The sequence below is a fragment of the Crocodylus siamensis genome, chromosome 4 (genome assembly GCF_052110815.1).
Source record: "Crocodylus siamensis isolate JL-2025a chromosome 4, ASM5211081v1, whole genome shotgun sequence".
Classification (NCBI taxonomy): Eukaryota; Metazoa; Chordata; order Crocodylia; family Crocodylidae; genus Crocodylus; species Crocodylus siamensis.
Genome location: NC_143398.1, coordinates 89,092,726 through 89,105,060, shown reverse-complemented (window position 1 = coordinate 89,105,060; position 12,335 = coordinate 89,092,726). Strand labels below are relative to the sequence as shown.

Genomic DNA, 12,335 nt, shown 5'->3' with positions numbered 1-12,335 from the left:
GGTGATGCATAGGGGGTGCACGTGCACTCTGAGTGTGGCAGTGCACCCCCTGCAAAAAAGTGCTGCTGACCCTGTCGATGGTTGCCGCTTGCCACCCCGCTGCTGGCATCTGCGGGTCACACCTGGGCAGGAGCTCCCAGCTCAATGCCACCGTGCTCGCCCTGCCACCAGCACAGCCATGCCCCACCAGCCACCAGGGGCACACGCTGTTCATGCATTTCGCTGCTTATTCAACTGCAAGAGATGCAGTGCTGGGCGCTTTTCATGTGTAAAAGTGAATTTAATGCTGTGGTGAAGGAAGTGCACAAGCACCTCTGAATGGTGGGAGACAAACTAAGGTGAAAACCCAAACGTTGCCACAGAAACTGTCCAGCACGGAGCTGGGAAGTTTGCCTACCAATCAGGTATCTAGGGGCACTTATACATGTCAGGGACCTCTGCTCCCAAGCGTGCTAAGAGCAGACTCAATCTAGTCTGCCGCGAGTCTGCTCGAGTGTGCTAATTAGCACACTGCAGCCCCCTCCATGCCATGTGTATTCAGGAAGCGAGTGCTGCTTTAATGAAAGCCCCCCCTCCAGCAGTGGATAGATGACCTAAGCCCCCTGCGTAACGTTACATATATTGCACAATTCACTAGCCAACCGCGCCATAAATTTAGTCCTGCCGCGCCTGCAAAGCAACTGTTACCGGATAAAAATGACTGCCCAACCTTAAATAAAAAAAGAGCCAACGGCTCTAAAGTTAGTGCTTGACAACGTGGAACAACTCTGTCCTTGCTTCCTAGCCCACTTTCACTTGAGCCTGCAGCCAGGCCCAAACACCCACAGCAGGCGTAAGCCGCCCCTGGCATGGGTGCCGGCGCGTGGCGTGCAAAGGCATCTCGCTTGGCTCGTGCGCCTCGCGGCAGGGGCTGTGGCGCCACAGGAAGCATCGCGCCCCCTGCAGCCGACACGTTACAAGCGGCCGGCAGGCGGGCGGGGCGGGAGGCGGAGCCGCGGGCGGGCCGTGCTCCCAGCATCCCTCGGCCAAGATGGCGGCGCCCAGCAGTTAGGCCCGCACGTGTGTCTGTGCTTGTGCTGAGGTCCCCCCGCCGCGCCGCGCCCCCTCCTGCCCCGGGACCATGAAGAACAAATCCGCCTCCCACAAGGCGGCCAACACGCACAGGGTGAGGGGCGGCGGGGGCGACTGTCGAGCGGGTGGGGGGGCTCGAGTTGCCTTCGGGGGGCCGCGCCGGCAGCGAGGCGTACGGCTACGCCAGACATGCTGTGGTCCTTCCCGGCGCGGGGCCGCAGCCGACTTTGTTAGAGATTTTTCTGCGGCCCCAAAAAATCCGAGCGAAATGTCAGCACTCAAAATCGGGGTGAGAACCGCTGCCCAGCAGCTGGGACCCTTTTGGGAGCTGGCCGCTGCTCCACCCCCATCAGGAGGGCTGGGGTGTTGTTAAGGATTTGAAACTGGGGGGAAAGAAGGGAGGCTTAGGCTGAATCATGGGCGACTGGTGCCACCTTAGTAAGGGGGGCCAGGTGCCCCCTACCGCCCAGCAACCAGTCAGTGACGGGGGGCAGGGGGAGGTCTGGGAAGTGGCTGCGGCGCTTCATCCAGCACTCATGGGGGAGGTCACCAGCACTCCCACCTGCCCACCCGCAAGTCACCTAAGCAGGGTGCACAGCCTGTCGGGGTGCCCATGCACCCCCTACACACCACCACTGGGCTGAATTGATTTGTAACAGCTGCATTCCACTTGCCATTCATAGAATCATAGAAAATTAGGGTTGGAAAGGACCTCAGGAGGTCACGTAGTCCAGCTCCCTGTATAGGTTGGGTGTTCTGCGTTCTATAGGGCAGCGGTTCTCAACCTTTTTTGTACCTGGACCCAGTTGTAAACATTGATGGCCTGTCCCAACCCAGTACCCCTCATTCCCAACCCACTGCCTCCTAGTGTGCCTGCAAGGGAAAAGCCAATTTCCCATGTTTTTCTCCTTTAAAGGAGAAGCCATTTTTAAAGTTTGCTCACAACCCTTGTGTATGATCTTGCAGCCCGCAGGCTGAGAATCGCTGTAATAGAGCATGCGATGGTATGCTATTGGTGGGCCATGTTGTCATAGGCACTTCTATTTGAAAGAATGTTGCAAGACCGTAATATGTTACAAGATAACAATGAAATGTTTCACAGTTTTGTACATTAAAGCTTTTTTTGGTCTGTTTTAAAAACAATGATGTGAGTTAGGATGAAATGTTTTGTGAAGGTGGTGACAGATGATAGAACAAGGAGCAATGGTCTCAAGTTGCAGCAAGGGAAGTTTAGGTTAGATATTAGGGAAAACTTTCTTACTAGGAGGGTGGTAAAGCACTAGAACAGATTACCCACAGAGGTGGTGAAAGCTCTGCCCTTGGAGGTTTTTAAGACGTGGCTAGACAAAGCTTTGGCTGGGATGACATAGGTTAGGATAGTCTTGCTTTGAGCGGGGGGTTGGGCTAGATCAGCGTTTCCCAACCAGTGTGCCACGAGGCATGTCCAGGTGCTCCGGGAATTTTGGGCTGGAGCTACGCCCTCCGCCTGCTGCCACCATGGACACACACCCACAGGTGATGGGGGTGGGGGGTGGCTCCAGCCAGTGATTTGCATCTGTGCACTGTGTTCAGCCATGTGCGCCCAGCCACTCCACCCCTGCTCCACATTCGGCTCAGTAAGTGTGCCTCCAGAACCAAAAGGTTGGGAAATGCTGAGCTAAGTGACCTCTTGAAGTTCCTTCCATCCTAATTTTTCTATGATTCTTGTGGCCACTGGGTGGCCTGAGGCCAACGCCCAGTGCTGATCAGGCTTTGGCAATGGGGGTGGGAAGGGGAAGGGAGCAAGGCTGTGGCCTGAAAGATCTGTTCTTCTTATCCCCCTACTCAAGCCTCATTCCTGTTCCAGCTTCTGCTCTGGTCTCACACTGTTAGAATGAGTTTTGTTTGCCTTTTTTTGTTCTAGTGTCTTTAAAGAATCTGCCCTGATGTGCGTATTACATGAGTGCAGTGTTTGTTTGACAGCAAGCCAATTTGCATGCCTGCTGCTTGCAGTGTGGCAAACATTGGAGATCTCCTGTGAAGTACACAAACTGCTTCAGTTCGCAGGAGCTCCCCAACCCAATATCAGCTTTGTTATGTCACTACACCCTGTCATTGGTGAAACTGAGCAGAGGCCTTCAGTTTCAATATTGCTAAAACAGATTTGAATTGGCCAGCTCTTTTCCATTTCAAAGCTGCTATGGGGGGTAGCAGGCACTCTGAGGAACAAGGGAATGTAGGAGAGGCAAGGATTATCTGTGATATCTCTTATTGGACCAGCTGTATAGTTGGGAGGTCTATTGGACAAGCTTTCTGGCATCAAGTGCCCTCCTTCCTCAAGCCCTTAGAAGTGTATTTGATGTACAGAAGCTTATCCAACAGCTCTCCCAACTACACAGCTGGTCCAATAAAAGATAACACAGAAAATCTGTTTTCTTGTATTTCCTGGACCATTACAGTGACAGTAGCCCTCCAATCTTACTAAAATGGAGTGCAAAATGTTTCATTTGCACTGTTTCAGTCATTAGTGTGCTTTTCAGTGCAGAGTTTTAAATAGTGTATACCATACAGCCCATTCTCTGAATCCTTCCAGTCTTCACTGGAAGGACTAAAACTAAAAGTCCTCCTTTGACAGTCCTCAGTATGTGTCTGTTAAACTTCAGGAATTCTTTTAGACTGGCAGAAGCTCTGACTATCAAAGCTTTAATTGAAAACAGAAAAGGTATGCTGGGGTCTATGGACTGCTTATCATGACTTTTGCCAGCTCCCAGCAGTCTGCTGTTCCATATTTTGAGAACTACTGCATTAAAAGACTGAAGAACCAAAACAGTATCGTTTTCCCTTTCTCTGAGCCTGTCAGTGGTTTTGTCCAAGTTGGGATGAAATTGTCTCAGATAGAAACATTATTGTATTTCTTCAGCCTCATCTGTGCTAGAAAAAAATACCAAAATGTCTTAACATAATAACCGATTTGGTTTTAGCTTCTCACTAGTGCTAATGATGTTGGGAAGTCTTAGTTTTGATGACTGCTGGTGCCTTTTAGTGTTATACACATGACAGCTCATTTTGACCAGTTTTCAATAGGGTTGGATGACCTGGTGTTGAACAGAGTCTGTACTCTGTTTGGGTTCACAATGTGGGGAATCTAGGAAATTAATGTAAAACTTTCTTAGTCTAGAGACTTATAAAGATAAGGGGTTGTGGAGAACTGGATAGGAGAGAGGCTGTTTGCAGATCTGTGTCCCTTGGCAAGCTCATGGTAAAATTTCCCCAGGATTTTATGACGAGTTTCCTCAGTTCTTGAATTTGTGTCTTCAAACCCCTTGCTGTCTCAGGACGTGAGATTAGGACTATAAGCGTGGGTTTGGGGGACCTAGTGACAAGACTCCTGAGCAAGCTGTGCTACTAGATACAGAGGAGGTGAAGAAATAGCAGGTTTCCTGGTCTACCCTGACTCTGAGGCACATTTTTTTTGTTACTTCATGATATTTGTAGGATATGTGAGTGCCATGCCTTGATGACAAGGGATAGAAAACTGCAATTTGCAATATAACTTTTCCTTTCCTGTATTCTGTTCTGCTAGAGGGGATGATTCAGCCCTTGAAAGCCTTTCAGATCCTGCTTTGCACTGATATAACCATACTTGTTTCTTTAGTGCAGGGGTGGGCAAAATATGGCCCGCCAAGCCATTCTATCCAGCCCATGGGGCACCTAAAAAATTTTGAAAATTACTATTTATCTGTCCTGGGCTGCCTGTCATGTGGCCCTCAGTGGCTTGCCAAAACTCAGTAAGCGGCCCTTTGCCCAAAATAATTGCCTGTCCCTGCTTTAGTGTAATATGCAATAATACTAATACTCTTCTTACGGTGATTGTCTCATAAGGGATTTTGAAGTGATCATAGAAAACACCAGTTGTTTAGATAGACGCCAGTTGCTTGATTATTAAGTTTCTTTCTTAAAATATGGTACTTGCTACAGTTACAACTAGTATTAAAGATTGCTATAATAGAAAGAACCTACATAAAAAAAATTAAATTAAATAAATTGGAACCAAGAGTTCTAATTTTTTGTATGGCTTCTAGCAAATAAAAAGCATTTTGCATGTAGCTGTGTTCAGTGTTTATATAGTTGGTTAATCTGCCTGCCTTGTGGAAAGACTACAGATATCAAGCAAAAGTGAGTTGGAGGCAGGAAGAAAAATGTTTTGAGAACAATACTTTTGGGGGATATTTTCAAGCCTGTTGAATCAAAATGTTAATTAAAAAAATCTAAATGGGCAGTATTCCTGTAGTCTCTTTCATCTATCTTGATCCTCTGTTTACATTCACACTCTCTTTTTCCCCTTTACCTCCGCTGAAGTCAATGAGGCTTCTCATAGGTCTGTCCAGAGCTGGATCAAGCTCTTTGGATACATGAGCAACTATCACTGTATTACTGAAAACTGAGATAATCCAAAAAGTAATTTTTCTTCTTTCTGTTGTTAATTTACTTTACCCTATTTTGAAACTGAAACTTGATGTCTGCTTCACGTAGTTTTTTTCCTCATTGTATTCTTTTTCCTTCTTTGCAAGGCCAGGATAGCTGTTCTCTTACATTTACAGGGTGCTACAGAGGTTGGTTGTAAATGTCACAGAGTTGTTTCTAACCCTTCTTCTGGTTTAAAAAACGGACTTCATTGACTTTACAAAAGAATTTTCTCTTAAATAATATTTATGTAAAATAATATTGAATTAGTAATCCTGAATTTTTGGCCTATATTCTTGGGTAGTGTCTCTTTAGAAGTAACACCTGTGTTTATACTGCGTGTATTAGTGAAATTAATTTAAAAGGAATTCTTTTACTCTCTTGCAGAAGAATAGCAATTGATTTTTTTGTTTGTTTGTTTATTTTACAGTTTCTCACCTTTTCAGAACGCTTAGGCAATGTTAATATTGATATTATTCATCGGATCGACAGGACTGGAAACTATGCTGAGGCGAGTATAATCATTTTTCATTTCTATGGAGGGTTCAAACAAGGATCTCAAAGCACTTTGTCACTAAATATTTGTCAGCAGTAATTTAGTTATTATGGGTTTTTTGTACCCGAAGAGGAAATTGAGGTACCTTCATTGCCCTCATTTATCAATGAAGCTCTTCTTAGTCTTAGTCCTGTACCTAGTCCCCAATCACGTCATGCAAATCTGAAGAGTAAAGCAGAGCTGCTTTGACCATGGTTTGTGGATCACTCTTTTGTGGCCTATAGGGCAATAGAGAGGACTGATTGCTTGAAGTCTTTCTGTGAAAAATAACATTTCAAGGCCCCAGTCCAGGAACAACTTAATAGAATCTAATTCACTGAGTTTGTCCCATGACTACTTACAGTATGTCTCTGAAACACCTTCATAAGTTTTTGCAGGATCAAGCCATAGAGCTCAGCAACTCAACCAACATTGCCAGCTGTTTTTTCTGATCTTTCTATTTGATAGCAATGAGGACCTAATACAAAGTATTTGAATAGACAGGCAATGGATCATCTCATCAGAATATCATGACCAGTCCTACAGGTTTAAGACCTAAGATTTAATGACCCATATCCCTAGAAAAAAAATCAAATGTGTTCACAAAAGTCTTTTGTTTGCTGATTTTTTTCTTTTTATTAGCATTTCTGTTTTTCTCCATACAAATCAATGACAACATTTTTTCTTTGCTCTGAAAGGGTGGGTGGGAAGCAGTAGTTTACATAAACCGGCTGGTTCCACAGTCTGTGGTCTGAGCTGTCCAGAAGCTTTTCCTTCCTTCTTGGCTCCCAGCAGCATGCTGTCTGCTGGCAAACATTATGTCAAATTCAAACCTGTTGTGTCAAACCCTGAATTGATTTCAGTGGGAACAGAGTCAAACCCTACATGTGTACTTTGCCTCATTGTTACTCACAGTCCCATATTTATGAAATCCCTTAATTTGCTATAATGCTATAAATACATCCATAGGACACAAGCTATGAAATGAGTAGGAAAAAGTCAATACAAATCAGTTTTCAGGCAGATTCTTAGTATATCTTTTTTTTAATGGGCCATTAAAAAAAAAAGCTGTATCTCTTGAAGATACAGCAAAGGCAAAGTTATTTCTAATTGAAACTTATTTCAAATTTGTTTATTAGGGCAGAAAAGCAATCAGTCTTGTGAAGTCCTGACAGTGCAAAGATTCATGTGCTTGTCTCTCCTCTGTGAGGAGCCCTATTAATTTTGATGGGATGGCTCGTGGTCTGTAAATTTAAATGCATATTTGTTAAGTGGGTGGCTTTTAAATAATAAATATGTTGTAAAATTAGAATCAGATTTGGAAATACGTTTTACATGCATCAACGGTATTACCTTTTTTTAAGTTAATGTTTGATAGAGAAACATCATGTGCCCCTGTCACTTTGTCTGCTTGTATTTGAGGAACAGGTCCATATTTTAGCAATAGTTGTTTTTCAGTGAAGGTACCAACATTTATTTAACTATCCCTTTAATGCATTCTTGAGGCATTTTTGCATGCTTTATCTTCTAAGCCTGTTTTAACTTGGCTATGTTAGGCTAATGGTAATTCTTGGTTTTTGATAGGATGTTGAAACCTATTTTTATGAAGGACTGCAGAAATGGAAAGAGCTGAACCTCACCCATCATTTTGGTATATTTTAACATTCTTTCTTATTTATTTGTATTGTTTGCTTGTATTGTAATGTCATGCTTAACAGAGGGGAAATTAACTTTGAAAATGTTTATCATGATTCAAAGTATATCAGAGTGATTTGGAATCTTTGTGCTGACTTGTAGATTTTAGATTGGGTTTTGAGGGAACTGATGGTCTTAATCCTACATCGTTGCCAGTAGTGGGGACCCCATTCTTAAGAATTCCCTTTTTCTTTGTACAGTAAAGTTCTACAGGGAAGTGATTAACAAATGCCAGTCATTCAACCAGCTGGTATATTATCAGAGCGCTGTTGTGCAAAGCTTGAAGACTCATCTGCAAATCAAAGGCAGTCTTGCGTATCAACCCCTTCTGGAGTAAGTGCATTCTATAAAATGTTAACTTGGTATCATCTTAGGAAAATGTGGGTAAATCCTACCACAACCACTATGTTTGTTTGGCATCACCGAAAAAAAATTGCTTTGCCTGCATGCTGTTGTGACATGTCTACAACAGTGATATTTCTTTATTTTTTAATAATAATATTACAGGTTTAAGTTTTTCTTAAAAACAGCCCTCAAAGGTAACTAGACAGATCTCTGCAGTAGCTTAGGAAGCACGTTGCTGTGAGTTCACATATGATGTCAGTCAGAGTACTTGTGTATTAGAGGCCGCTGTTGGTTCATGTTTCACTTTCAGTTAGTTATGTTACTTTGAACCAAGACTATTTTAATTGAAAAAATAACAGCCAAGGGGATGAGCATGTATATCCTGTCTTTTAAAAATCTTTCATACTACTGTACAACCCTAGCATAGGTGAAATTTCATATGGTATTGCCCGGCTAGACAGTGAGCTATTGTCTTTTACTGGTATTTTTTTATGTTGACATCTGTTCTTTGAAAATCTAGCCTAGTGGTTCACCTGGCTCGAGATCTGCAGACAGATTTCTACCCTCACTTCCCAGACTTTTTTCTGGCTATTACCAAGTTGCTGGATACCCAGGACACAGAGCTGCTGGAATGGGCTTTTACTTCTCTTTCCTATCTTTACAAATACCTGTGGAGATTAATGGTGAAGGATATATCCAACATATATAGGTAAGTATTACTAGGCTACATTCATTAGATGATAATGCAAATGAGGTGACATATAATGTAAAATGACTTGCTGTGAGGTAATATATAGGGTGCTTTTAATTATAATTATTAATGAGCTCTTTAGGGTTTTAGGAACAAAGCATGAGTCCAGTCCTGTGAACTTGTTCTTCCTTGGCATCTCACGGACTTAAGCAGAAGTCTGCGTTGTGGGAAGAATCACTGAGTGTCTTTCCAAGAAGTCTGGCTACTTGCACTGAAGCATAGGTTATGGTAGAGGTGGGCAAAATATGGCTCATGGGCTGCATTTGACCTGCCAAGGGATTTTATCTGCCTGTGGCAGGTCCCTCAGTCCCACCTGGCCCAGCCACGGGGTGCAGCTGGTCCTGCTGGCACTGGGCCTGTAGCAGGACTGGGCTGGTGCAGCAGCCGGACTTGCTTCCCAGCAGCCCTGGTGGCAGCAGCTCCTCCTGGCTGCCACTGGACCCAGCCCTGCTGCCCAGGCTCCTCAGCCTGTCCTTCCTGCACCAGCCACTGTGGGCAAGGCATACGGCTGGGCAGATGGGATGGGGTTGCAGGAGGGCAGGGCATGGTGTCCAGGAGTGGAACAAGTGGGTGGGTCCATGATTGTGGGGTGGTGGCAGTGTGGAGCTGAGGCTTGGGGTTATTAAAACTCAAGACAGGCTTGCAACTTAGTAAAAAACAAAGTATAAATACTAATCTATTAGCCAAGAGCAGTCAAAGAGATTTTTTTCATGGTTTGTTGTCCTATTGAACATATATTTGGTTTTAATATTTTCTTTTGAGGAAAATGACAAACACATTTACTTATACAGAGCATAGTTCAGGGGTGAACAATTATTTGGACTGGAGGGCCACTTAGGGAGTTTTGGTGAGCTGTTGCAAGTTGGGTCATCATTCTTTCCTTCCTTCCTCCCCGCACCCCTATCCAGCCCACAACAGCTCACCAGAACTCTAAGTGGCTGTGCTCTGTGCTCAGCTAGGTGTCTGGGATGGGGCTGCAGCAGACGGGGAACAGGACAGGTAGGTGGGGCCAGAGTTAGGATCATGGGGCCACCACCCAGGGCAGAACCATAATCTGCTCCCCGCACGCCCCTGCAACAGGCACTGGTTCCACAGGTAGGCGTGTGCAGGGAGCAGATTGTGGCTCTGCCCCAGACCCTGGCCTATGCTGTCTTTGCCCTGTGATCCCAGTTCCAACCCCAGTTCTGCCCACCCATCCCACTCTTGGATGCAGCTGCCCATCTGCGACCCCCATGCCAGCCACCTGTCTGCGTGCCCTGGCCAGTCTCCCTGGAGACCCTGGGATTGCTGGGAGTGGATAGCACAAGTGTGGGTCCCAGGGCAGATGTGTGATCTGCTCCCTGCACACTCCTACCCATGGAACCAGTGCATGTTGCACTGATCACAGCTCTGCCCTGGACTCTGGCCCCACAGTCCCAGGTCTGGCTCCGCCTGCTGGATGCTGTTTCCTGACTGCCACAGCCCCATCCCAGCCACCCAGCTGAGCGAAAAGTACAGCAGCTTAGGGAGCTCTGGTGAGCTGTTGCAGGCTGGGTGGGGGTGCCTACATGGCAGGGGAGGAGGCAGAGGTGCTGACCCAGCTTGCAACAGCTCACCAAAACTCCCAATGTTGCCCTCCAATCCAAATTGCCCACCCCTGGGCTGTTCTTTCTATAAGTAAATGTGTTTGTCATTCTCCTCAATAGAAGGTATTAAAACCAAGTGTATGTTCAGTAGGACAACAAACCAGGAAAAGAAAATCTTTCACTGCTCTTGACTATTAGATTAGTATTTACACTTTGCTTTTTAGTAAGTTGTAAGCCTGTCTTGAATTTTATTTTAGGAGATCATTTCTGTAATTGGTTAAATCAAGTATGATAGTTGTCACAGTTAGGTCATAACATCTCAGCTGCTTATCAAACTGGACTGTCATCAAATAGTTGGTTAGCATTGAGAACCTTGTCCCAAAACTTGAGCTGTCCCAAAGTCGTGATGTTGTTTTTGTTGTTGTTAGCTGTTTTCATTAGAATAGTGCTTTGTGGTTCCATCTAAAACCCGTTGTATAGGTCCCAATATTAAGAGGCAGCCCCTGTTGTGAAGAGATTACAGTCCAAACTGGCAGAATATCAGATGTCAGTGAAAAAAATGTAAAACAGTACACCAGAACATTGGCATATAGTGTTCACTCTCTCGTGTTGCTTCTTTTGTGCTAGTATTATGTTAATCGCCTATTTTATTTGTAGTTTATATAGTACCCTGTTGGCTCGCAACAAACCACACATCAGAAATTTTGCTGCTGAAAGCTTTACCTTTTTAATGAGAAAGGTAGGTGGTGATTTTTTTTTAATGCAATTCTTACAGGGTTTCATGGTGGTTTTGAGCTTTGGGCTAACAAATACTGGAAATCCTGAAATAGGTAGAGAATAAAGGACCTGATAAAACATGTACTGGATTTCTGTCCATTGGTTGAAAATCTGACCCTTTCTACTTAATTGACTGATGTTGTTTTAGATTTAGTGGGTGTAAATTGATGCTTAAAGTAAGATGGTGCTGTCACTAGCCATTTAATGTTGTCTTTCCATATGGTTGATTTCAAATGAAGATAGTGTTTTCCTGGTTCATTTTGTTTTGTAGGTTTCTGATAAAAACGCCCTGTTCAATTTAATGTTTCTGGACTTGAGAGAGCACCCAGAAAAGGTGGAAGGTGTCGGGCAGTTGCTTTTCGAGATGTGCAAGGGGGTTAGAAACATGTTCCACTCTTGTGCAGAGACAGTAAGTACCTGGGCATGTCAAACAAATGGGAAAAGGACAGTGTTTTTTAAACAACCAACATCTATTGCTATATGGCAACCTAATCAAGTATTCTTTTAAGATATTTGGTGTCTTGTTCACTTCAGAAGAGTTTGGATCCTTAATGCAAACTGTGCTGTTCATTATACCTTAATAACTGTAATAGCTTCTTGAAAGGACTGCTTCAGGTTTTTGCTTTTAATAGTAGTATAATATGTCTGCATTTGAAATGATTTTTATTAGCTGATAATGCATGTAAACATGTTCATTGTGCTCATTTGAGGAATATAAAAATTCTGAACTCTAAATTATTATGCCTCTTGCTAATTCTAAATCTTTTAGAGAATGTTTCCTGCAATAGTTGAATAAAACATCCCATTACCATTTTGACATCTTAGAAAGATTTCCTATGATGAAAGAGTTGTAGAACTTTAATCTGTCTCTTCCTTCCCAGGCTATAAAGTTAATTATGCTAAAGCTGGGTCCTATTACGGAAGTTGAAGTTGAGCTTCCATGGATTGTTGTTGGAGAAGCCTTCAAATATATGGTAAAATCAGCTGCAGTGTACATCTACAAGGAGCATTTTGATGTTCTCTTCAGTTGTTTGCAAGTGAGTTCTTATTCTTGAGAAGCTGAAAGAGAGGTGAACTCCCACCAGGAAAATATCTGGGTGTGGTGGGTTTGCTATTTCTGTGTGATGGAAACATTAACATACATGTCAGACTC

The 12,335-nt window shown here is 44.0% G+C and overlaps 1 protein-coding gene across 1 annotated transcript in view; it reads left to right on the top strand.

Annotated features, from left to right (window-relative positions):
- Positions 1 to 1,026: 1,026 nt before the first annotated feature.
- The window catches only part of UTP20 (UTP20 small subunit processome component), a 101,978-nt gene continuing 90,669 nt past the window's right edge, over positions 1,027 to 12,335 (top strand). Inside the window, exons 1-8 of the mRNA XM_090042822.1 lie at positions 1,027 to 1,165; positions 5,945 to 6,025; positions 7,634 to 7,700; positions 7,945 to 8,077; positions 8,610 to 8,798; positions 11,063 to 11,144; positions 11,454 to 11,591; positions 12,064 to 12,219. Of these exons, the coding sequence (XP_089898948.1) occupies positions 1,121 to 1,165; positions 5,945 to 6,025; positions 7,634 to 7,700; positions 7,945 to 8,077; positions 8,610 to 8,798; positions 11,063 to 11,144; positions 11,454 to 11,591; positions 12,064 to 12,219 (891 nt within the window). The 5' untranslated portion in view covers positions 1,027 to 1,120. The remainder of the gene's footprint in view (positions 1,166 to 5,944; positions 6,026 to 7,633; positions 7,701 to 7,944; positions 8,078 to 8,609; positions 8,799 to 11,062; positions 11,145 to 11,453; positions 11,592 to 12,063; positions 12,220 to 12,335) is intronic.